Source organism: Hylaeus volcanicus, chromosome 3, assembly GCF_026283585.1.
Source record: "Hylaeus volcanicus isolate JK05 chromosome 3, UHH_iyHylVolc1.0_haploid, whole genome shotgun sequence".
Classification (NCBI taxonomy): Eukaryota; Metazoa; Arthropoda; class Insecta; order Hymenoptera; family Colletidae; genus Hylaeus; species Hylaeus volcanicus.
Genome location: NC_071978.1, coordinates 10,841,381 through 10,866,207, shown reverse-complemented (window position 1 = coordinate 10,866,207; position 24,827 = coordinate 10,841,381). Strand labels below are relative to the sequence as shown.

General features: G+C 37.0%; 1 protein-coding gene across 1 annotated transcript in view; it reads right to left on the bottom strand.

The window, feature by feature from the left end:
- Positions 1-1,416: 1,416 nt before the first annotated feature.
- Positions 1,417-24,827, bottom strand: part of LOC128873819 (homeobox protein unc-4 homolog) — a 52,301-nt gene continuing 28,890 nt past the window's right edge. The window contains exons 2-4 of the mRNA XM_054117703.1: positions 13,882-14,054; positions 4,856-5,059; positions 1,417-4,069 (exon numbers count right to left, since the gene is read on the bottom strand). Of these exons, the coding sequence (XP_053973678.1) occupies positions 3,332-4,069; positions 4,856-5,059; positions 13,882-14,054 (1,115 nt within the window). The 3' untranslated portion in view covers positions 1,417-3,331. The remainder of the gene's footprint in view (positions 4,070-4,855; positions 5,060-13,881; positions 14,055-24,827) is intronic.

The window sequence follows — 24,827 nt, the reverse complement described above, 5'->3', positions numbered from 1 at the left end:
TAGTAACCTAGATTACATCCGCCATGATGCTCTAAATCAATGAATAATTATTGTTTGGTTCATTATGAATGAGATTATAGCGTAAAGTAGAGAAAACAGTATTTAACGAAAATTGCTAAAAGTGTATTGCTAAAAGTGTATTTTATTTTTTTAACAAGTGATCCATTTTATTTGCTACCGAGTTATAGGAGGATTCATATTCCAATAAGGTGCAGTTGGTTAATTATAGCTTAACTTCACAGGAAGTGTTCGAATTGGATACCGTCGACCCAATTATAAACCTGCAGACAACGGAGCATACAGTTCTTCAGGTCTCTCGAATATTCCAAGCATTTCTTTTGATTCATTAACAGTTTCTTCATCTATCTTTAAGTATCTCAACCTTGGCAACGAGTGTGGCGTGAACAAATGTCTTCATAAAAAGACATTTTTAATATCTTCATTTTAAGTAAATAAATGCTGACATATCTATAGCAGCAATAAATATATAATATTTATATTATATTTATTGAAAATAACGTCATGCAATTAAGATATATTTTTTCCCCTATCTTCCAAAAGTAACAACTGGACAAAGTTGATCTAATATTTACAATAATAAACGTTATTTATTACTTTGCCCATAGTTATTCAGAAAATTGCGAAACTAGTATGTTCAAGAATTTCCAGTTTCATGTAATCATTTTTTATTCACTTCTGAATATTAGAATACGAGAAACGCAGCAAAGAAAGACTGGAATTAGTTAATTACAAGTTGTCAAAACGAGGACATGGGTTGAAATACATCCATTAATATGTGTGATGTGGAAAAGTCTCTCATGGAATTCATGTCATATCGAATCAATCAGAAAACCTACATGAGAGACTGTAATTGTTTACAGAGCGTATAAACTCGAATTCTATCAAAGAAACTAACGGTGCTACGTGTAAAGGAAACTTCCAAATAACTAATAACTTTTTGCTTTTGACAAACTGAACCTGTGAATTGCACTTGAAAGTCAAAGAATTGAAGAATTCAACTAAGATTGTTATTTTCTTTATATTCAACTTCAAAAAATAACGAAAAATATTTAATATTAAATATTTAATAGAAAAATATAAAATATAAATATTAAAATATTAAAAATATTTCATATTAAATATTTATTTTCCTCAAGGCACACGATTCAATATTAACATAAAACTCCAGCTGAACAGTGTGAACAAAAAGCTTTAAATACTAATCTGTAAGGTAATAGGTAACTTCTTGAGCTCGATTACAAGACACCCCTTTCATCTATAAAATGATGGAACGATGGAACAGTTTCTAACTCACCTGATTCCGAAGAGTTAATCCCTCGACGCATGTTGTACTTTTAAGGATGAGAAGGAAACGAGGATGGTGTAAACAAATCACACGACACCAGGTAGTCTTGAGAATAAATTAATATATTTGAAATGAATATACGGTAGATACTGTCTCGCATCCCAGATTTTATGGCATCTCATAACATCCCCTCGCTCTCTCTTCCTCATCGGCCTATATAGATCTCGTTCCTCGCAAATGCACGTCCACGGAACACGAAAGGAGGAGATCTCGGCTCAATTTTGTACCGCGTCTTTATTCTCAGCTTACCGCTCTGCCTAGACCTTTAAATCTATATACACGTGCGCCAGGCGAAGTTTTCTATTGCTTTAAATAATATCCGCGATTCGACGAACACTGGGGTATCGGCTACGTGAATTAAATAAAACGTATCGTCCACACTTCGAGCTATTTACATTAAATACACGCGCAGTCTGTCGTTCTCGCACTCATTCGCACTCATTCGCACATGTATCAGACGCTCGCACGCTCAACCGTTCTCCATATCTAACGAAACGTTCCAGATCCGATCGCCGGATGCTACATATACGTTTGCGTACGGCGAACGAAAAAAACCGTCCGCGTTTATTGCACATTCTCGTTTCTATCGGGGTAAAGAAGGGAATCGAACACGCAAGGACAGACTCATCATCGCTCACGCACTCGATGCAGATATGTCGAAACTGATATAAGCCTTCCTTTATTCAGTCAGCGAATTCGTCGCCTTTCTCCTCTACCTAGAGCCACTCGACCTATCGCGAGGTCTTCTCCAACGAGGTAATCAGTTGTGTTCGATGATAAACGCAACCTCGAACTCGAAAATCGAACACACACGCGACATTCGTCCTCTTCGTTGCCATTCGTCGGAAGAAGAATACCTCTCTCGCGAGCAACTAAACGCCTAACAGCTAACCGTAATCGCGAACCCATCGAACGTCACTTTTCGCCGATCGACGCGAATTCGCAGCTCTCAGTTTTCGCGAAGAACAAGATCCCGGTTTACCAAGTGTCAGCAAACTACGTGGAAACACTCCAACTCCGATACTACGTTGCTACCCTAAATTATCTCCTCGACATCCGCAGACCTGGGCACTTTTGAAATGATCTTATTTGAAATACTATTAAATATTATTTCAAATAGGACATTATTTTATTTTTTAATTATTTTCATATCTGTGATCGCTTTCGAAATAACATTATTTGAAATTATTTGTCGAATGACGTATTATTTTAGTTTATAAGTAATTTCGATACTACGTCAAATAATATATCGTTTCATTTTATAATTATTTGAAATACTATGCCAAGTGATATAGTATTTTATTTAATAATTATTTGAAATAATTGTGAAATTGTTTAAAATTGTATCAGGTGAAATCACAAGCACATGTTTGTAATCTACGCTTAAGAAGAAATAAATGTATCGCCATTTTTGCATGATAAAAGAACCGATTTTTCCATGTTAAAAGTTATTCGACAATAAGAGACGTTTTCCTAAATTTTAACACGCAAGAACCTTTTGAATAATAATAATATTGTTTTAGGATTATTTCTTTCGTTAAATGTGAAATAAAAAAATAACCAAATAATTCGTCCTTTTTAATAGTAGCTGTTATTACTTCATCCCAAAAGTTCGTGTCACTTATCGTTCTGCTATTAGAATTGATATGTTTAGTATACCTTTAAATATTATGGAAAAGCGTAACAACCTGCAAAACAAACTTCTTGGATGACCTAATATTTCAAATAAATCGCTATTATTTTTCCTTTGAAATAACCATATTCAAAATAACGGTTCGAAATAAATAATCTCAGTCATTTCTTATATTCGTTTCGATTGAAATCAGCCCAGGTCTTTTCACCCGTCTCGTTGTTCTCGATAGTGTTCGTGACTGGCCCAATCACTTCGTTGTCGATCGAACGCCCGAACTTCGTCCACGGTGATCGGAGTCGAACTCGGGCGAAAGTAATCGACCTCTTGGATTACTACGTCGTGGAGGGCGAAGTGGGCACCGAGATAGGCGACGTGGGACTACTGGACTCTATCCCGTTCGAAAGCGTGGGCGTCGAGGTTCTGTATTCGTTCTGGATGTCCGGGGTGCTGGTTCTGTTATTACCTAGTAGACTGTCGATGGAGAACGGATTCTGTCTCTTCCTCTCCTCCCTGCCCTTCACGGACAGGTCTATGCTACTGCTCTGAACCTCGTCCTCGCTGATTTGCTGCCTGACCGGTATTCTGTCGGGGTTGCAGCTGTTGGTAGTCTGACACGCGCCACCCGCGTTGTTGATGTTCACCAGCTCCCTTCTTCTCTCCAGGAGACTCAGTCCCCAATGACGGATGCCCTGCTGGTGGTTCAGGTGATCCAGGCTCAGGCTCGAGTTAGGGTTCTGGAGGTTGCCGGCGACCTGGTTCACGCTTCTCCGTGGATCGTTTCGCTCGCTGCCGTTGGCAGTTAGCCTAGGGTAGCACTCTCCGTCGATTGAACCGTCAGCAGCAGAGTCCACCCTCTCGCTACCGCTTTCGCTGCACGAATCCAGCCCACCCACGACGTCGATCTCCTCGTTGGCGTCGTTCCCGGAGCCTGATACGCTACTGCTTTCGTTGTTGTTGCTCAAGTGGCTAAAGGAACCTCCCAAGGTACCGTTCAAGGGATTCCCGCCGGACGCTGCTGCGCTTCGGGATTCCCACTCAGCTCGTAGTGTCGACAGGTCGACGGTGATTCCCTGAAATCAGAACGGCGCGATCTTTGGACCACTTCTTTCGACCGCGAGGACGCGACGGTTCGTGAAAGAAGATTGGGGGTCGAAGGAGTCTACTGGGGGATTTTAACAAAGATTTGTTTGATTTTGCGAGTGGCTACTCTGACTGGTTGATTGGTCCACCAATCCTTTATTAATATGTTTAATGTACAAGAGTAGAACATCTTCTGTCGTTATGCGGTTTAACCTGAACTCTTTGATTTGCCTCTTTCACCACCATTTACGATAAAAGTCTGTTGACATTTTAGAGTCTGTATTTTAACGAACATTCAACTGATTTTGAACTTTGAATTGCTGCTGGTCATTTAAGAATGTATATAATAGTTGAGGGAATTTATGGATTTTAAATAAATATTTGAAATGTTTGATAGTATTAGGGGGGCTAGAAAGTAAAGAAAGTAACGTTTTTATTTTAAGTTTAAATTTTCAATACCTGATCGATAAATATCAATTGGTATACAATGAGCTGATAAATGATAAACAAGTATTCGCAGAAATGACATTAATTTCTAGTCGCCTTAGTGTAACATTTTATGGAGCTAATTAATCGAGATCTTCGTTTTGTTAAGTAACACTTGCGAAGTTCAAAGTATTGAAGATTCCAGATTGTTATAAGATTCGATAATCGTTGTTAACGCATCATTACACTTCAGCTGTGACTTGATACTCAGTCACAGACTAATATTTTAAACCAATTCTCTCTCTTGTAAACATTACTACCGGTACGTTTGCTGAAAGAACATTTCTTACCTTTGCAGCTAATTTCCTCTGCTGTCGCTCAAGAGCTTTCAGCAGTTTCTTTTGCCGCCTTTCCTGCTCCTTTCTCCTCAGTTCTTCAGGTGGGATTGGTTCTCCGCTGCAGCTCTGGGGATGAGCATTATGCGCAGGCCTACCTGGACCCTTCTTCGTGTGCTCCTTCTTCCTCCATTTTGCTCTTCGGTTCTGAAACCACACCTGAAATCAAACAAACCAAATACTTTGGTCAATTTTCTAAATAGTTCAAAACATGATTAGATAATACCTAAACAGTTAGGATAAGACTACAGAAACCTCATAAAAATTCTAAGGAAATCAATTTCTTATTCTCATAACAATAGTGACATATTACATAATATTTATTTTATCGAGTAGAATCGTTTTCAGATTAATATTTATATATTAGGTGGACTGGAAGGTAATATCGTTTTCGCCATTTTAAATATTTGTTTATTTGAGAGCGACTACATAATTGATTAAAAATAGAAATTTATTAAAAATTTGTTTCAATTTAATGCAAAAGAATCGACATTACTTTCCAGTCCACCTAATACGAGCACAAAAATAATACGTAACAAAATAGCGATTGCCATGACAAAAAGTCTTTGAAACATCAGAACGATAACAAAAATCATTTGAAAGTCTCCAAAAATACCCTTTAATGATTAAGTAGTTCTTGAAATTTTCACCGTCTGGCAAGAAAGCGACCTGAAGAGCGTAAAATTCTTCTAAGAGCAAATCTTTTTAATGTCCTAGAGATTTTGTAACCCCAACACTCAGCAAATTGCCAACACTATTATAGTTACCATTATAACATTATTTCCATCGCTCTAAATCTAAACACAAACGTACTTCCTTGAAAAGGCGACAATCACCAAAGTTCCTTTGTGTCGAACAATTAAAACCACTTCCAAGGGTAGCGCGGTCGCGAACAGTTAAATATCGAAATTACACCAAGCAGCCTAGCCTACACGGAAGGACCAACGACCCCCTGGAGTGTCTTGATTCATGGAGAGTTTCAACACTTTACCCTGCGCTCGCGTGAACGCTCGTGGCGTGAAGCACGATTTAGTGTTGGCGTGAATTTCACCGCGCGACCAGCAGCAAAAGAAAGAAGGAACGAGCTGAAAGGGGTTGAAAAGGTGGTTGAAAGGGATGAAGACATTAGTTGTGGCTGGAAGCCGATATGCGGCGCTGTTCACACGCGAGCTAGAGATCAATAGACCCACTCCAACCCTTGTTATACCTACGTCGCCTCGCATACCCCAGCGATTTCTTCCTATTCTTTTCTTGTTTACTGAAACGAGATCGAATCGGGGAAAGATCAGATTGTCGTGCGTACAGCTGGTCATTTTTCAGTGGAACTTTCCGGACTTGATGGAACTCGGTACGGAGCTTATTAGTGCTTGCAAATTACTTTATCATGTATCTCGTTTCTTTAAGAAAATGGAACGTATGCAGCGTGTTCCGTTGCGCCTTGGGTAATGTTCAATATACGTATTCTTTGTAGGAATAGTTTAGTTTAGAAGATCGACAATAACGGTGAGATAGGTTTAAAAAATGCTGCAGGTTGACGGTATAAAGGAGTTCTCTATATTCTTGAATTAACACTTAGATAGAGACTTGCAAGGTAGAAATAGTTAAGAAATTTTGGTATTTCTCGTATCTGGAATTTTGGTTGAAAATTAAAAATTGTTATGATTATGCATTGTATGAAACATTTAATTTTCACAAAAAGCATTCGAGATCTGTCGTTTTGGGGATGAAATTGTTACAGTGTACATTCAGAATAAACTAAATATTTATGAAGGGTTTAAAAGAATACATATAATAGAAGAATTATATCTCCTTAGATGTAAGTTAATTATGGTAAGTAAAGTTTCAACTCAGTTAGCTTTTATTTAAAATATAAAACTTCAATGATGTTCACTTGAAGCCATTGAAGTTTCGAAGCGATGTTATCATACTAATTCAAAGAATTCTGACGACTATCATTCGATAAAATATTGTACAATTACAATATGCCAGAGTTGGAAGCTTATCGACCATTGAATGTCACTGTCATAAATAATAAACATTGTTAATTGTTGACGCTGTTGACGATTCTGCTCGAGATTAAATGTTCATAAACTATAAATATTTTTCCTCTCAGCGAATGATAAATTTAGACATGACAAATCGTATGAGCAAACGAAGCCTTCGTTTGCGATGTTTGTAATTACTATAATTTTGAAATCGAAGCAGCAGTAGTTTAGAAAACAACAAAATTAGATCGTTCTCGTAATGTTCTTACAGCTGATCAAAATATAACCGACTTTATACACTTTCCAGCGACTATATTTATTGATAAATTATACATTAAAAATATATACAAAAATTCACATTAGGATTGTATATTTAAAATGTATATTAAAAATATATATTTAAAAATGTATACTAAAAATGTACACATGTACATATGTCAATGCAATAATATTGCATTTTGTTTAAACGTATATAGTCATCTAAACTTCACTAGTGTCTCGACATTCGTATACCACACAAACAAATAAAATTCAGAGTCTGATGATAACTGTAGATCCTTGTAGTTACATACATTAATTTTTAGTTCTGACGAAAAAGAGAAGTCGTTAAATCGGCCAACAGCTGCGGTAGATTAAGCTGATGAGCGGGGAACGTTACTTCGTTATTACTATCACTATTCGTTAAAAATAATCGCCGACTGATAACGAACAAGCTATTCCAACCATTATCACGAGTCCTCACCGAACGTGTAACAACTTTTTTCTGCTCGTAAGCCTGCGAGCACGCTGTTTCCCAAGGATAGTGTCTATAAAATGCCTGTACCAACAAAAAATGCTATAAACCAGAGGATTATTTGAAATTTGAGAAAGTATGGGACAACTGTTCGTTTTCTCTGTCATGTATATCAGATGCAAGCAGTAAAATCAGACCTTTTCGAAATGATTCATGTCGACAACATAGTCATAAACTGGGAATTATAGGCTCCACAAGTTCGTTCTCTAATTTTCAATGGTCATGAGATACCGTCTGTTCGATAGTTCCTTATTTATTTTCAACAACGTGACTTATTTGGAATATCAAACACCTATATCTATTTTAAAAAATCCATCAAGTGCTTGACAATAAATTCTAGCCATAAATAAAGTATTCGTCACGAGTTGTGTACACTACAGGAAATTATCGAATTTATTTTAGCTATAAGTATTTTATGTTCGACTGATCTCTAAAATGTACTAAAATATTTTTATCCTTCGGTAAGTGTTACATGATTGGATTTAAAATACAAGTTATGAAATATCTCAGACTGGTTTCCGATGAAACTACTTAAATAGTCTCGCATATAAATATGCAAAAGACGCGATGCATCGGACAACTGAAACGTTTACCTCCTCTCCTGGTGAATACTCGACGACTCCTTCAAAGTGGACCAGTGACATGAAAGTGACATTGTGAACGACCCAAAGGAAAAGAAATGACACCTGTCCGTCGTTTACGATGCGATTGATTTTTAAAAAGTATTCCAGCCTCTCGGATACATTTGTGTTTTACTCGCGTGTCATTCTCGACCTCGCTCTCGTGTCGAGGATTACTACATGTACACGGAGACAGGTTGTTCAGAAGTTTTAAGTAAATATGTTAATGGCACCGTAAGATCGACGATCAACGCGTGCAACGATCGACACTTAACGAGTGCTGAATATGGCGGTTCATTTGAATACCAACAGGACCATTGTGGAAGAGAAAATGGTGCGCGCTGAACACGCAGGGCGCATTTAGCGTGCGCAAGTACGAAACATTTATGCATAACGCATGTATATAAACACTTCGTAAATTAATATTATGATATTACTGTGTCATACGTATGTATGCTTAGTATATACGTATTTAGTTTTCATAAGCTTTGCATATGTTTTTCATATTTAAATATGGTATGTCTAAATGAACTCCGCAGGTTGATCGTCAAGCAAGGAATAGAAATTTCTTCCACGTGAATTACCTTTGGTTTCTGTTACTGTATCATACTTTAAGCATTAATTGGTTGTTTAATTTATTCCATAACAGAATATAAAGTAAGGTTGGAACATTTTATAGGTAATAAATATTATATGTACGAAATGAATTCTTGCTAACTGAATTGAATTTGCAGTTGCAATACTTTCTCTATACGCCGACACATACGTGTAAAACGACATACGTCTCGGGCTCCTTTTGGCTTCCAGTTGGCAGCACCGAGCAGTGTCATCGGTTTATCTCGTCGTGACAATATTTTTTAAAAGCCGCCGCTAGCACCCGTGCGTCGGAGGGGTTATCTGACATGGGGATCAACTATCTAATCTGAGGGCTGTTCCTATTCCCGTCCCTTCGAGAAGACGCACCGGCTGTGTGACATCGTGTCACCACCAGCTCGGGTTATCTTCGGATCGGTCCTGTCACCAAGGTCACTCGCTTTTCGGCCGCACAAAGGGGATAGATTCCATTTGCTCGCACGGACCTACGGATGGGCAAAATTCTTATCTAGATAACAATTTCGAACGACAAGATAAAGCAACTGCTTATCTCCTACTCGTCGAGTCAAAATTAGGATTTAAATTAGAGATTTGAATGTTTCGTAATTAACGAACAGAAATTTGAGTCATCAGCAAAATAAATATCGCGAACTGATCGCGGTATATCGGTTTCATTCGTTATTTATTAGTATTTGAACGACAGATTTGAGTATTTTACAAGCCACAAAGAAATATTTAACTCTTAGATGGCGTAAATTAATCGCTAAATATTTTGTCTCATTTGTTACATATTAGTCATTGTAATTACATATTTTACAATGAACACACAAAAATTGAAGTTTTCAGTTAAATAAATGTAGTGGATTACATTGGAAATGACAGACTTGAATTATTGGCTATACATATACTGGTTCCATTCGTTATCTATTTATTTTTTACCTATATTATTTCAATACAATTTTGTCGCGTCTCTGTACGGTCGCCTATTTAGGAATGCGTAAAATGCGTGTCCAAGACGCCTATTTTCTCGCTTTCGCGCCGGTGATTTCAACGCCTGGTTAAGCGCGTCGCGTCTCTATCCACGTTCCTCGTGCCGTTTAGATTCCTCGTTTAGGTTCATTTCAAACGGTGTTATAAATCTTTGTTATTTGTAAGATGAATTATAACCAATTCAAACAAATTTTTCTTTCAAATTGTTCTTCTTTTCGAAAGAATGCCATATTAGCCACCAAAAAGAAGTTTGAAAATTGAAAAGTATTTCGTGACCAATCAGAAAGCTATTATTATTTTATGTTATAAGATTCTTTCACTTGAATAACCATTTCTTTGGTGTTTTAAGTGTTACAAAACATTTTGTTGAAATTTTGAACGAAGATAATTTAAACATGTAGTTAGTGTGGTATAAAATAAGTATTTGTTTCTAACGAGTTTATCCAGGCGAAACAATGAATATGCAAGAAAATGAAAGTCAATGAAAGTTATTGCAATACAGTTTCCGGAAAATTATTAAGTTAATCGAGTTTCTTTCTGACTCGTGAATTGTTTATGCGCCACGAACGTCCTAAGTATATTTTATTTTATACTTTGTAATTTATTCGCAGTTTCCGTTTACTTTATTAAATCATTTTTAAACTTTCTTGCTTTGGATAGCATTATGCATATATCTTAAACAATGTCTCGTTATCTAGACCGTCACTGAATAACTGCGTTGGCGAAGCAACTTGTTATTAAAAAAATGTTTACACAGAGGTCTTGAATAATTCATCAAGTAACGTATCTCTGCGCTTTACTTTGCTGCGCATACATTTCTTAATTTCGAGGTTTCACAGCGTTTCTCGTTAATTATTTCTTTCATGACGGGCATTACTTACGATTTAAATACCAAAATAACTGAATACCTTCGTTGCGATTAAATAAATTCTACCTTAAATCGTATTTGTGCAAGAAGATGCTCATTTTGAGATTATATCTCTACAGAGTGAGTAGTGTGCCCTAGCATATGCCACCTGAAGCGTGTCTAAGAACATAAATATAAATATCTTATCGTGAGAAGAAAATATGAGGGTGGCCTCGTGTTCGATCTGCCGTGAAATTGAGGGTCCACCGGTCGTTGGACCTATTGGACACCATCCTGTCATACTCCCATGTTTGGTGTAGGGTTTCGAAACACCGGAAAAGATGTCGTAAATCTTTTCACGTGTTTGTAGTGTTAAATTTGTCTCTAATTCACCAGATTTACCAAACACGTTAAAATTGCAAAAGATTGAACTATAAAATTTGATCTATTGAGAACATTTAATGAAAAACAAAATTACAATCCTATGTGTAGTTGATAAGAAATGTTGGCTGCTATTATGTTACGTGTCGACAGCCAGTTACTTAATTGTAACTAGAAATTACAAATGTCGTTCAAAGTCCCAGTAATTTGTAGATCTACTTGGTATTTCATGGAATCTTTTATGCAACATGTCTTCATTTCTCTTTATTTTTCGTTGTGGTATTTAAATATATCCATTTCGTACTTCTAGAAGATCATCACGGTCGTCTTCATGTCGTACCATAAAAAAATCATTTACATTCCTATGAGACCAAAGTTAGCTATGTATCAATGAACTGTATAAACAAAATAAATTTAAGCTGTAATTGTCAAACTGCTTTGGTAATTGAATTTCCTTCTTAAAGGCAAAATTTGTTCACACCGTCAACCGAGATATAATCTACCGCCACGTAAAAGTCGTAATTAAAAAGATTTATTGGTTTCACAGAAAGAAAAAATCAAAGAATATTTACATAATCCTTTCCAACATAGCAGATTTAATAATTTGTTAAACAATAATCTAACTGGCATCTGGAGTTTAAAGTTAATGAATTTCAGTAGCCAGCGATAAATTACAGATTTCTTGTTAGATGCATGCAGTAACCTCGTTATCGCAATAAATGGGATTACTTTCTATGTTGATTCGTTTCGGTACCATATTAGCGGTAAAGTACACAAGATTTGAACGACCAACGTTGCAATGAAAATGTAGGTATTCATCGTAGATGAATTTTAAATATATGACCTGGCAATTAAGAAAGAAACATCCCTGATTATTTGAGAAATGGGAGCTAGACATGGAAACAATGTTGAAATGTGTTCATTTGGAGTTATACGCAATTGTGAGTCTTCCGCGAAAAACCAATTGCGTGATTTTGCGAATTTACTCACTCGTCGAGCTTCCGGAAGAATAAATTAAGAATAATATCACTTACTTTTATTTTATTTCGTGAAATATGAGACGACTGCACCACGTGTTAAAGAAAAAAGCCGTGCCGTGATAACATTCAAATGTTTTCCCGCGAAATCGATTTCCTGCGCTTGACAAATTACATCTGCGCACGGAATGGGTGACTTTCGCATACGCCTCGGTCGATGATTCGAAAGGTAACCTTAAACACGATCTAAGATTTTAGGGAAGACGGTCAATTTGTTCTGTCACCCATGTTTTCATGGTACATTAAAGACTATTGTAATTAAAATTTCAACTACAGCTGTTTTCACCCGTTATTTTAAAATAAGAAATTCACGAAGTAAAGTATAAGAGAAGTTTGATTACAAATCCTAATTTCAAACTTGATATGTAAAGTTAATATTTACTCTTGTAAGTTTATTTTATTTCTCACACTCAGTGAATTTGTTTTTAACAGAAAGCCTCTTTTCTTATTATCACTGTTTATATTTTAAATTTTGAAGAAGACTCGAAACAGATTTTCAACGGATACTATGAATAACAATAATGCTCATACTGCTCATACTCCATGGTCTTCCAATTCTCACGCGTTAATTTTAATTTATCTTAGAATTTCAACGTGTTAGAGTTCAAATTCTAAATAATTGAATCAGTCGTGCACAAGAAACTCGATTATTTCTAAAATTCGCTCCAATCTGTCCTCTGCAGGAGAGAAACCACTGGAGGAAGGGATGATGTTCACATAAAATTCTCTTCATTATTCTAGTGAGCACAGTCCACGAGTCGAAGGCAGCAACACTGGGATAGATCTTCCTCAATTTACTACCCTCGAACACATTCGAACGGGACAGTTCGGCCTCTGCTTAGGTAACCGCATTCGGAACAGGGCAGATGTACTAACTACCCCCGGGAGAGTAGCTCGAAGACCGAGACCTCTCGGTCCGAACTACCCCCGACGTCTGTCGGGCATCAACCCTCGAAAAATGACGACGAAGTCACTATATATTCCCGCCTATCGGAACGACCGATCTGGGATGTCAGATAAAACTACACGGAACGTGAAATCAGGTCGCAATAAAAGCGCGTTTTTTTCCACTTGCATCTCTAATCGGGGTGAGGTTGTGGAACGAGGGCCGATAATTACGGGGTGTGTCGAGACGCGTTGATTGAAAATGACTGCGCGACTAACGTAACGCGAAGTTACGTGTTGATCGTTTCTTCCTGTTTTTTAATGAACTAAAAACTCGAATTAATGTATTCCATCCTAAGAAATTATATAAAAGAAACTTTATAGAAAGAGAATTAATTGTTACGTAAAATGTTGTGCAAGAAAGCTTAGATATATAATATGGCTGAATGTTTATTTGTTTACGATTTATGAACTGTATGTTTTCTTCTTGTGAATTTTATTTTATTTTTATATTTGTTAGCTTATGATGCATATTGCTATTAGCTGTATTCATTTTTAGGCTGTTATTGTTGCTTAGGATGAGATAAATATATATTACATCACTTACACTCTGTGAATTAGAACATTTAATAATCTTAAATTTATTAAGTAACACTCGCGTTTTGCAATTTTATGTTGTCGCTGAAAAAAATATAAATTGTAAACCAATAAGAATATTCAATGTTTCAATTGACGATTTTATTTTTTTCATTCGCGACGACATTCTTTCTTTCGTTCGATGTCATGGAAGGATTATCCTCATATGTTTGGGATTAGAGGTTTATAAAAACGTGAAAGAAATGTACTCACAGCGACGCGGCTCTCTTTTAGCTCGAGTCTCACAGCCAATGCGTCTCGCATAAAGACGTCGGGATAATGACTCGCGAGAAATGCCCGTTCCAGTTCCTCCAATTGCCAGCTATTAAAGTTGGTCCTGCTCCTTCGCCTCTTGTTTCTACCGTCGTCCGATTCCACGTCGCAGCCTGTAATGAAAAAGACATACCACTTCAAAAACTTCATCGCTTCTGCGAAACTTTCAATTATTTCTTCGAATTTGTTTTCATTATAGATACATTTCAATTTCTTGGCGTCAGAAGCAAATTTTTGGAGCATTTATCGCGATTCTCCATCTTGACAGAAATTTTAACGAGGTATCGAGACTTCGTTAATTATGTAAAAATGTTATATTTAATAGAAATTAATAGAAGAATGTCGTAAAATTGTAAAATTAGTGGAAAATGTAATGAAACATTTTAAATTACTAACTTTTGAAGTTCTATAAATTGGAATTCATGAAATATACAGAAATAGTATGATGTACACAATAATGCAGTCGAATATTTTTTCTCGTTCGTTGCAAACAATTTTATTTCGATAAATTTAAGAAAATAGTTAATGAATTCAGTTTAACGTTATATGAATCGAATTATTATTTTCTCCAAACAACTTGTAATTACTTTGAGAATATTGTTATTGCTTATCGAGACATTATATAAGTACGACGTATACCTCTTCTGGTGTAAAAAAATAAAATTATTTGCAAAATCTCGATGTATAACGTGACCTGAAAGTTACACGAGCCCATAGTGGGTTAACGTCGCCATTAAATTATACAGAACAGTCGATTAGCTGGCGCAGGATCTTTTCTTCCGTGAAAATAGAAACACGCGACGATCGAATGCTTATCGTCGCAAAAATTGTTCGTTCCACGGTATCATTCACCCCAATCGCCTCATATAGGCTAGGAAACTGATTCCCGGCATATTGAATAAACATGGAATTTCAGTGATTTTACGAGGGCCGTCGGTCTACCCTCCTTCCTATCTGATGCAAGAATCTGCGAAACCACGATTGTTTTGGCAGACTCGTTCGCGGAATACGCGCAGATACGTATGCTAATACGGACCGGCGGAATTGAAAAAAGATCGGCAATTATGATTGACTCTGCAATAGAGGCAACCGTTATCTGAATCGTGGCATGAAGCAGCGCGATATGAAACATTTCCCATGGGTCGGGATTGTCAGGGGAAACAGATTGTTGACTTCTGGACGCAGATTTAATTTTCTCCTGCGATCGTATTCCATTTCTATGATTTCGTAGTAAAGTTCTAACGATTTCTTGGCCGATGATAGACGAAATACTTTATGCAACTTTTAATATATATTTTGAATTACATGTGAGATTATTCATTGTCACATGCAGTTCCTTTTAATACCAAACTAAATGAATTGTTTACATGACAAATAAGTTTAAAGTATTTTTAACAGAAAAGAGTTCCAGAAGATACATTGTATATTATTATTTAATAGTTTTGAAAGAATAAATTCAATATGGGTAGCTAATAACTTAAAAACAATTCGATTAAAACACTAAAAGATGTAGAGAAAGTAGTTCTATATAAAATTCTACATAAAATAAAATAAAAATTATTAGGAACACCAAATATAATTTTATTAGGCGTTAATCTAATAATAGATAGTCTTCAATAATATTTTCTAAACATTTTGCTTTAAATGGTTCATCAAATACATCAGATCCAACGAAACTAAAATCACAAATACCTCGACGACGAGCACAGATAAATACATCTACTTAATTACCCATTTATGGAGTTCACTAAGTTTAGATTTTTTTTAATTCGTGATTAAACTTTTACGGAACTCGCGTGATTAAGTGTCTATCGAGAATCTACGCAGTCTGTCGGAAAATATTCACCCTGAACCATCGCAATCGCGCACCTCGACGTAAGGATTTTTTCTCCGTGCACGTTATTATCACAGGAAATGACTATCAAATCTGATGGATGATACAGGTAGCGCGCTAAATAATTTATAAGGGGGACAAGTTAAACAATTTTCACGTCCGGCTTGATCGACGGCCAACTACTCAATCTATTTTCCACGCTTAATATACATTTTCCGTTTCATGGAGGAAGTCAATCGTGCCCCGATAATGCAGTCGCCGTATAATGAACCTGACATGATGGTAATGATTCGACTAATTCCATGGCTGAAGTGTGATACCATCGAATATAATGTTACTGCCGTTACGTTAAAATATTCCTATATTTAAGTGACGAAGGAAAATAGTCTCTTCGTCAAGGAAGATGTATAGTAAGAGAAAAATGTTGCCTATGAAGGTGCTGTTAAAGATGGTGCTTTCATAACTGGCGGATAAAAAAAAAAACAAAAAACCGATGGATTCATCAATAAACGTATGCCAACAGATCCAGCCTATTAGTTGGAATTTATTGCATGGAGAGTCTCTGAGATAACTTTGAATGCGAGGAATTCCTCTACTGTCTATAACATCGAGTTTAAATAGTCTTCCTTGCTTGGAGATTTCAGAATAAATATTTAGACGTTTCGAATAAAAAATGTGTAACATATTACTTCAAATACTAAATGGTAAACAGTTTATTGTTATACGTGTGTAACTATTAAAATAAAATATTCGTTACATTAAGGGTTCAAAATAATATTGAAATATAATACTTTACTGTGGTGGTTTACTGATAAGTAGAATTATCGAGGAGAGAGGGCTGAAGTAACGCGAAAAATATTGTTTGAATTAAAAATATCTACGCAATTACCATATAATTTTTATTTACAATTAGGAGACACGGTTGTGTACGGTAAAGTAGGATTTCGATGAATTCTAAAAGAGTTCCATTATCAACTGGTGGCTGATCTTTTCGAAATTTAATTAATGAATGCTTTATATATTACTAAATATTTTCTAGACAACCTGTAACTATATGAAGAAGATTCGCAATTATACAGATTCAAAACTAATATATTAAAATTATAATATAAATCTAACAATGCCTAATAAATCATCATTTTTCCTTGGCACCTTCGCTCGACCAATTGTACGGCAGTCCCTAATTACACTCTATCGCGGGCAATAATTTGGGAACGTTTCAAATTCTTTCGGCGTAATTCTGTTTTGTCAGTACTCTGAAGGAAGGTGTGTTTCGAAGAGGCTATAAATTACGATGAAACTCAGAAGATCGTCGTTTTGCCGACCAATCGAGGTAATTGTAACCGTCGAGGGTTTATTAAGGAAGTGTATACATCGGTTGAGCGTCTTTGATCGAGTGTCGTGGTTTTTGCGTCATTTTGCGATTCTCCGTATCAGAGTCTGAAGAGGACACCGCCGTTACACGGTGATTTGTATTCGTAGATGCGTTCATATTGAATTAGCCGGTTCCCGTTCTTGGGCTAGGCGGCTCTCATTCCGCTTTTGCACGCCCCGAACGAAGACGTTTCATACTCTCGACGAGCCGCGGTGGAAAATTACTTCTCACGTCCAGGGACAATTAGTTTAAACACCACCTCCGACGATGTTTCGCGGGCGTACCGATGGAAAAGATGAATTCGAGCGAACAGCGGCGTCCTATCGTGATAAATTACCCCCGTATTAAAATTATGTTGGCGCCGTGGGTAATTTGTATTCATAATCCGTCATGTGCGCGGGCAAAGTCGTCATTACGAACGAGCCGCCGCTTACCGAGTTTCCTGTGACAAACATACGCATTACGTTTCCTTAAAATTCTTCTGCCTGGATATTCTTCACGCGTTCCTTATCTTTATCCGTAGTTCCGCGGGTCTTCGTCTATACGCGAGATTACGTGTTCCCGACCGATCGTATCACGAACGCGCAATTACGCCATTATTGGCGCGCGATTCGAAATTGTCGGTGATGGATATAACGTTTGCACTGCTAATAGCAGAGGAACAGAGGCGTACGGAGGAATGAAGCAACATAATTTTTTTTACTTCGCGCATACAGCGTGTCCGAGCTGGAGAACCTACATAAATATTATATTTTCTTTGTTTTCCGTAATATGTATGAATATTTACTGTGATGTGAATTCGATAATTTTGGAGTGAGAATGCTGTTGAAGACAAGCTTTACTTTTGACTTAATTCTTTCTCCGTCTTCTTTGTATTTACTGAAAGGATGTATTCTTTTTTTGTAAAATAAGTCGAATAGAAAATAGAGACGCATCTTGAAAGATCTATCGATCTAATTTTTAATAACTTAACTTGCTTCGCGTGTATTAAAATCAATAATCGTCAAATCCGATGACAAGTAAGTTAAATGTGTACCCGAAGGAAGATCCTGACGGTCCCAGGATGGCGGATCGATCAAATCGGTGACCTAACATTCGCGAGAACATTTTGCTAACAAACCATCTCGAATACAGATTACTTTGGTCCCAAACCCGAATCCACTCCAGCTGCCATTAATTGCACGGAGTCGTCTGATTTGCTCGGCTGTGTCGAGGCCCTTTAAATATCCTCATCGAAGACATTTTGTCCAATTAAAATTTACCAATCGACAATAATGTTTGGGAATCGGTCGTGTCGTCGTTGACGTGGCCGAGGAGGGAGGAAAGAAATCATCCGGCCGCGCATTAATCAGCGTAATTAGACGCTATTTATCCGGCAGTTACTCCCATCCCCTGTTCTCTCTTCTTTTCTCGCTGGGAGTTGACCAATCGAGACCGCGATGGATATCGATCGGTCCTCTCATTATTGATAATCTATACTTCATTATATATCGCCGATCCAGCTGGACACGGTGGCAGGTTGAAGGATTATCTTTCCTCGATAAGGCCCGGTTCTACCTTCGGGAACTCGGAAATTTGGTATTTTTTAAAGAAACGACTTCATGAGCAGCTTTAATTGCAACAGTTTCGGGAATTGAATAGAATGAAGGGAATACGCTTGCAACGAGAACCGATGGAAGATTAAGGTTTGACGTTTGACTTTGAGTTATAGCATACCTTTGTATGTAATTATACCGAGACATGTGTAGACTACACATGTGTCTACCGTTTGCTCTTCCGAAATGCGAAACACTTGAAAACATGTATAATATGCTCTGGGGAGTTGTTCAGTATCTATTTCGATATTCTAGTTTATGAAACAGTCAATAAAAGCTCTGGTTCCTACTTACTTAACCCTTTCAGACCTGAATAATTTTTTTTTCTCGTGAAATGAATAAAAAGAAACCCTAATAGTGTAGTTTTTGAGGAAAACTTTCTTCATGTGCACTTAAACATTTGCCTTAAACGATAGTATCGGTAATGTATCGACAATTTGTGTGTTTAATTGTGGACGTCAGGTTCGAAAGGGTTAAGATACCTCTTATCATTCGAAAAATTGCAATTTTTGTTTTTATATGCTGTTTCTTTGAAGGGTTCATTAAAGTGCCATGAAAGTTTCATGCGAAATATTGGACACCGTGCAATCAGAATGCATTTAATAGTGACCGACGTCTTACACGTGTATTAACGTCCGTAAATGAAGTGCAATTAAATCGAAATTATAGTCCGAGCACGCCCCTATCGCGAAACACTTTTAAGTATTTATGTGTCGTGTCGAGTTTCTTTGACTGCGCAGCCGGCGATTTTAACGCATCGAGACTTCGCGTGGTTGCGCGCCTTTAGGAGCCCGCGACGCAGTATCATCGACATAGTTCAATTCGCTCAAATGAACAAGAAAACGAGTAGAAATTTCAGTATCTTAGATTATAACCCGTTCGATACCTTTTCTAATTAGATTCACTAGGTTCGAAATCTTCTAAAATAATTTTCTAATGGTAGGTGAAATAAAGAAGCCTACTTTCGACACTCTGATAATCGTCGAAACATTAAATTTATTTGATTAATAGTATTATTAACATATCGGCGCAATTATTAAATACATCACACATTTTCATTCGTATTTGTTCAATTAAAGTTACTATCTGGACTGTACAACATAATTATACGATTCGCGTTGTAATATCAAACTATTCAATCAAATAGATTTTCCAAATGAATCCCTATATGAATAAATGGCAGTCTTTTTATTCGTCATCTATTCATTCATTAAAATTCTGCTCATTGACTCTTACTAAAACTTGTCAGATTTCAAGATTTCACTCGAAATTTGCAGACGTCACATTAAAATACTCGAGCATTTAACGATCTTCCCAGAAAATTCAAAGGAGATGGGAATGTGTATTATTCATTGGTCAAAACACGTTCGAAAGTGAGGGTCGTGAGAAGATTATACTAATTATTATCTCACGTTTGGACAGACACATTAACAGTAATAACAGGAACCTGTATAAACGCGTTAATGTTTTAAGGGCTGTCATTTGAAACCATCGGCGGAACATTAATTTTGCAGATATAAAACGGAAATTGCCTCTGTCCACGAACCCATGACCGTGCAATTAATTTCGGCCAATCGTTGAAAGGGTTGTGCCTTCGAGTTTCATTCCCGTCTTTATTATGTTTTCATATGCGTCCGTCCATTACAGAACGTTCAAAAATTGACGGAATTATTTATTTCTACCCGCCTTCGCACATTTAACGTGAACTCGGCTATATGTGCGGTTGTTTACGTTGTCAAGCTTGCATACGAGACATTGACGTACTTAAAATTGTTATGGACATCGAGTAATTGTCAATTTGTTTATTGTAACAGAGATGAGGGTGTTTGCTTGTGTTGCAAAAAACATAGCGAAACTGTAATTATTTGTTTCTGTTGTTTTTAAATTGTTTAATGAAATATGCATAATATATGTATTTTATTAGTTTGTTATCGAAAAACTCTTTTAATTTGTTTAAGGATAAATATCCTGCTTAAAAAAATAAAACACTGTATAATTATTTAGTCGACAAAAAAGGCAAAAGTATTTTATAGAAATTGCATGTTTGATAAGAAGAAATAAAAATTAGCCTTAAATAATGGATAAATTGGGGCATACATGTAATTTCCTGTAAACTTTTGGCGAGTGTTAGTGATACCAGGTGTTACAGACCAGTCGCAGACCGCGAAGACGTAACGAACGAGCGATTTCCTTTTAAATCGACGACGCTCGGGTCGTTCGTTTGGCGAAACGCGTCATGCGGGCTCGTCCGCAATAAATCTTCGCGAAACTGGTAGGAACATCACGCATTCTCCGATGGAATTCGTGTTCTCAAACACAAGTCGAGTACTGCTGATGATCAGCCTGCCATTTTATTCTAGTTCACTTTATTTCAAAACAACACTTACAAATTTTTTATTCATATTATAATTTCAGTTCATATAATAATGTTCTGTATATATTCTGTACACAGCAGTAACGTATCCAAAAACGGACATACATTTTCTAATCAGTTATACAACAAAATGAACACAAATAAAATTGTTATATTCAGAAATGTGTCAAACTTCAACTAAACGGTAACTGTAGAATTTTTATAACACCAGATGGAAACATACAGTAGTAAATTACTTTAACATGAGACTTAATTAATAATTAGATATTAATTTCATTATTAAACCACATACAACGCTATACTTTTCAAAGCGACTTTACTAATTCGATATAACTTGATTGGTAAAATAACACAACGCGCTGTTACTCCTACCGATCATTTACATCGCGAGTAGGTATAAGTGCATCGCCACGGTCTATTTCTTAATGAAAGAAGGCGATCGGCTGTCTATTCCCGGCGACGTAACGTGCAATTAAACTGTAATTAAACGGGGGTCGAATACGCGACGCGCGTGGAATATTTTTTCATTGTACGTTTTACGACGTTGCCGCGTCTTGACATCTTCATAATGGCATTAAACTTAATAGCTCGGCCCCCATTTTCCAATTCCATACATTATATGGGTTGTAATGAGAGACTTCGATCATCCCAGTAAACGCGACGATACGTAATTAAACATTCTTATCGAATCTCGATTAGAAGCTCGCTCGTGCAACATTTCGTTCCTCCTCCTGACAGTTTTTGTTTTCGATTTTCCCTCGACAAACAAAGAAGCAGGTGATGCTCATTAAAGACTATTAATGGGAAAATTATACAAGGTATCATAGAACTGCGGATACAAAAAGTAATACAGAATGGTAATGATCGGATAGTTAACCATAGGGAGTCTGCATACGTTGCGTAAATCCGCAACACTGTGAAATAATAGTGATAGATGGACAGCAGATGTTTCTTCAAGTTCATATTGTACTATTTACGTAGAAAAGAAACTTGAATGGAGGTATGCCTTGATTTCTAAATAGTGCAATAATAATAGTGTAAAATTATGATAGTAATAATAATATAAAGTCAGGCCCATAAATATTTGTACTTTCTGTGTTTACTGAAGGAATTAGTTTAAATTAAATGATAGGTTTGATGTTTCCAAATAAAGTTTATATGTGTACATATTTAAAATGGAACATTTATTTGAAAACATCAAACCTATTATTTAATTTAGCCAAACTTCTTTAATACAGATAGAGATGAGATTGATTGTATGTACAATAATATGAATAGCGTAAAATAATATTTTATGTATAACTGCATTTGTGTACATTTTCATAGATTTACCTATATCTCCATTTCCCATAAATGGATGAACATTCATAGTTAATTGATGAGGAACCTTTTTGTATCAGACGACTGTATGTCGCTCGATGGATTAATTTTACTAAATCAACAAAAATAAATTAGTAATTTTAGTATCACGAACTATTCTCGAATAAATCGCCACGCACTGTTTAAAAACATACCTTTGCAGTTCGCGAAGCGAACAGCGTGAAATGGCGTCCACGGAAGCTAAAGGGCATCGGATAAATCGATTCGACGAAAACTTCGCATTCAGCTTCCGTCGACGTTCCGCAAGGTGAACGGTTGCACGTGCTTTAACAGCATTTACGACGGATGTAATTTAGAAGTGAATGCGAGTTTCGTAATCACCAGGTTGGCAAGTACCGCCGGGTCCGGTCGGCTGCAGGACGCAACCCTCCATTTAGAGGGTAGTCTCTTGTTAAGTGAGAGTCAACGACGTCATTAGCGTTAGGAACGACGTTCTGGCACCCCCGAGACCGCCACTTTCCACCCAGAAAGGGATGCAACACGAATTTCCACGGTGACCGTGCACGAACTTCTTTTTCGTGTCCGGTGCCAATTCGCTCGAAGCTGCGAACTACGAGAACGTCTGATTTATAATGATAAATTATAGGTTTGGGCACGTTTCACTGTGTCATTCCTCGACGTTTCAACGATAGTAAGTAATCAATGACAGCTGTGTTGCACGTTTCCCGGTATTTCTACCATTCTTCGATCCTAAGTAGGTCGTTAATAAGATTGACCAATTTTTGGAACAATTTTGAAAAATGTAAGTTCCTTTGAGGAAAGCTTTAATTAGTGTTGCTTGTGAAATACGACCTGAAGGATACTTAAGAATTGTTGACAACAACGTTTTCGTTGCAATTTTTTATGAGAATTATTGAAATAGAAAGTTAGATGTGTATTAATTAATTCGTACCTCCATTCTGTAATTTCAAAGATATAGTAGCGTAAGAAAAAGAACATTCTAAAATTATATTTATTATGATTTTCGTTAATTCGTTCTTGTTTCTGCCGCGCATGCTGCACTTTATCGCTCTCTCGCGTCGGTTAAATTACTTTATTAATCCTCTTTTCCCGAGTTACCACCTCGGTGGCCCTCGCGAAAACTAGAACTGTTCCGGTGATCGAGCCCGATGGAGAGGTGAAGAAATGATCTAATGGATGAGGATCCTTCAGTTCGTTAAACACCACGGTGATTAAGTTTATATTAATGTTTCGGGAGATCCGAGATATTGCGACCCGTTTGTATATACCTGCTTGTATGATGGCTGTTGTGGGAAATTAATTGTCCGCCGCTAGGCGAACGCACGGAACCCGACGAGTTGCTCGGAGTGGCTTGTAATTATTAAGATGTTCCTCGTAAACGTTGCTCCGGAAAAAGTCGTTTGGCTTCTTGCCATAGTGATACTTTTTCGAATATGGAATTGATTTTCCACTCCACATCTTCTACGGGTTAGATTGTCTTTGTTGTATTATTTTCAAAGCGTAAAAAATTAACAAAATGGTACCTAAGTAACTCAATAACTATATATCAAAATTCACATGTGCCCTTGAACTTTTCTTAAAAACCGGCACCAATTTTCTGTACCACCCAATACCATGCAACAGTAATAATAATGGAAAATCTATAACTGAGTATGTTTTTGTAAGGAGATCAACAGTTACTTCTCATCCACTAGACAACATACTAGAAGACTTACTCCTCAATCGTTATAGATGTGTCATATTTTTTTTTATAGAAAGATTGCAAGTAACCCATAGAAAGCAATGTGACTAAAACGTTTGTTCACTGGGGCACCCTAATAATAGAAATTCAGAGAGTAAGGATCAGAAATAGGGAAGTGTATTGAAAGGGTTGATAAAGAAGGCGAGAAAAGCAGAGGAGTGGTGTAAGCAGAGTGAGAGTGAGGGAGACGATCGACCGAACAAGATTATTAAGTTGTAAGGCGTTAACTGGCATAAGGCGTCGGTAGGTGGATACGTTGCTTGCGTGCCAGACTGACTGCATTTGCATCTAGACGCCATCAATCCTCCTGACGCCCGGTTACAGAGCCCCTCTCCGAACCCCTCCAACCCTTCGAGCAACCCTTCCAGGCTTTCCCCTCACCCTTTTCTCTACTCGAGCTACCACGCCTTTTGCTGGACGATCCTGAATTAAATATCGAGAGTAATAAGAGACCTGGTCCAGCCTACCGCGACCAGAGTGCATCAAGAATCCATGTAATTCGATGGTTCAGGAGATTGTGGAACTAACTGAATCTCCGTTCTCGTGGGAGGAGCGGATGTTGCGTAGAACGATATTTAGAGAATCAGTATCTTTGTAGTAGTTTCCCAATTGAAAACGGCGATGAC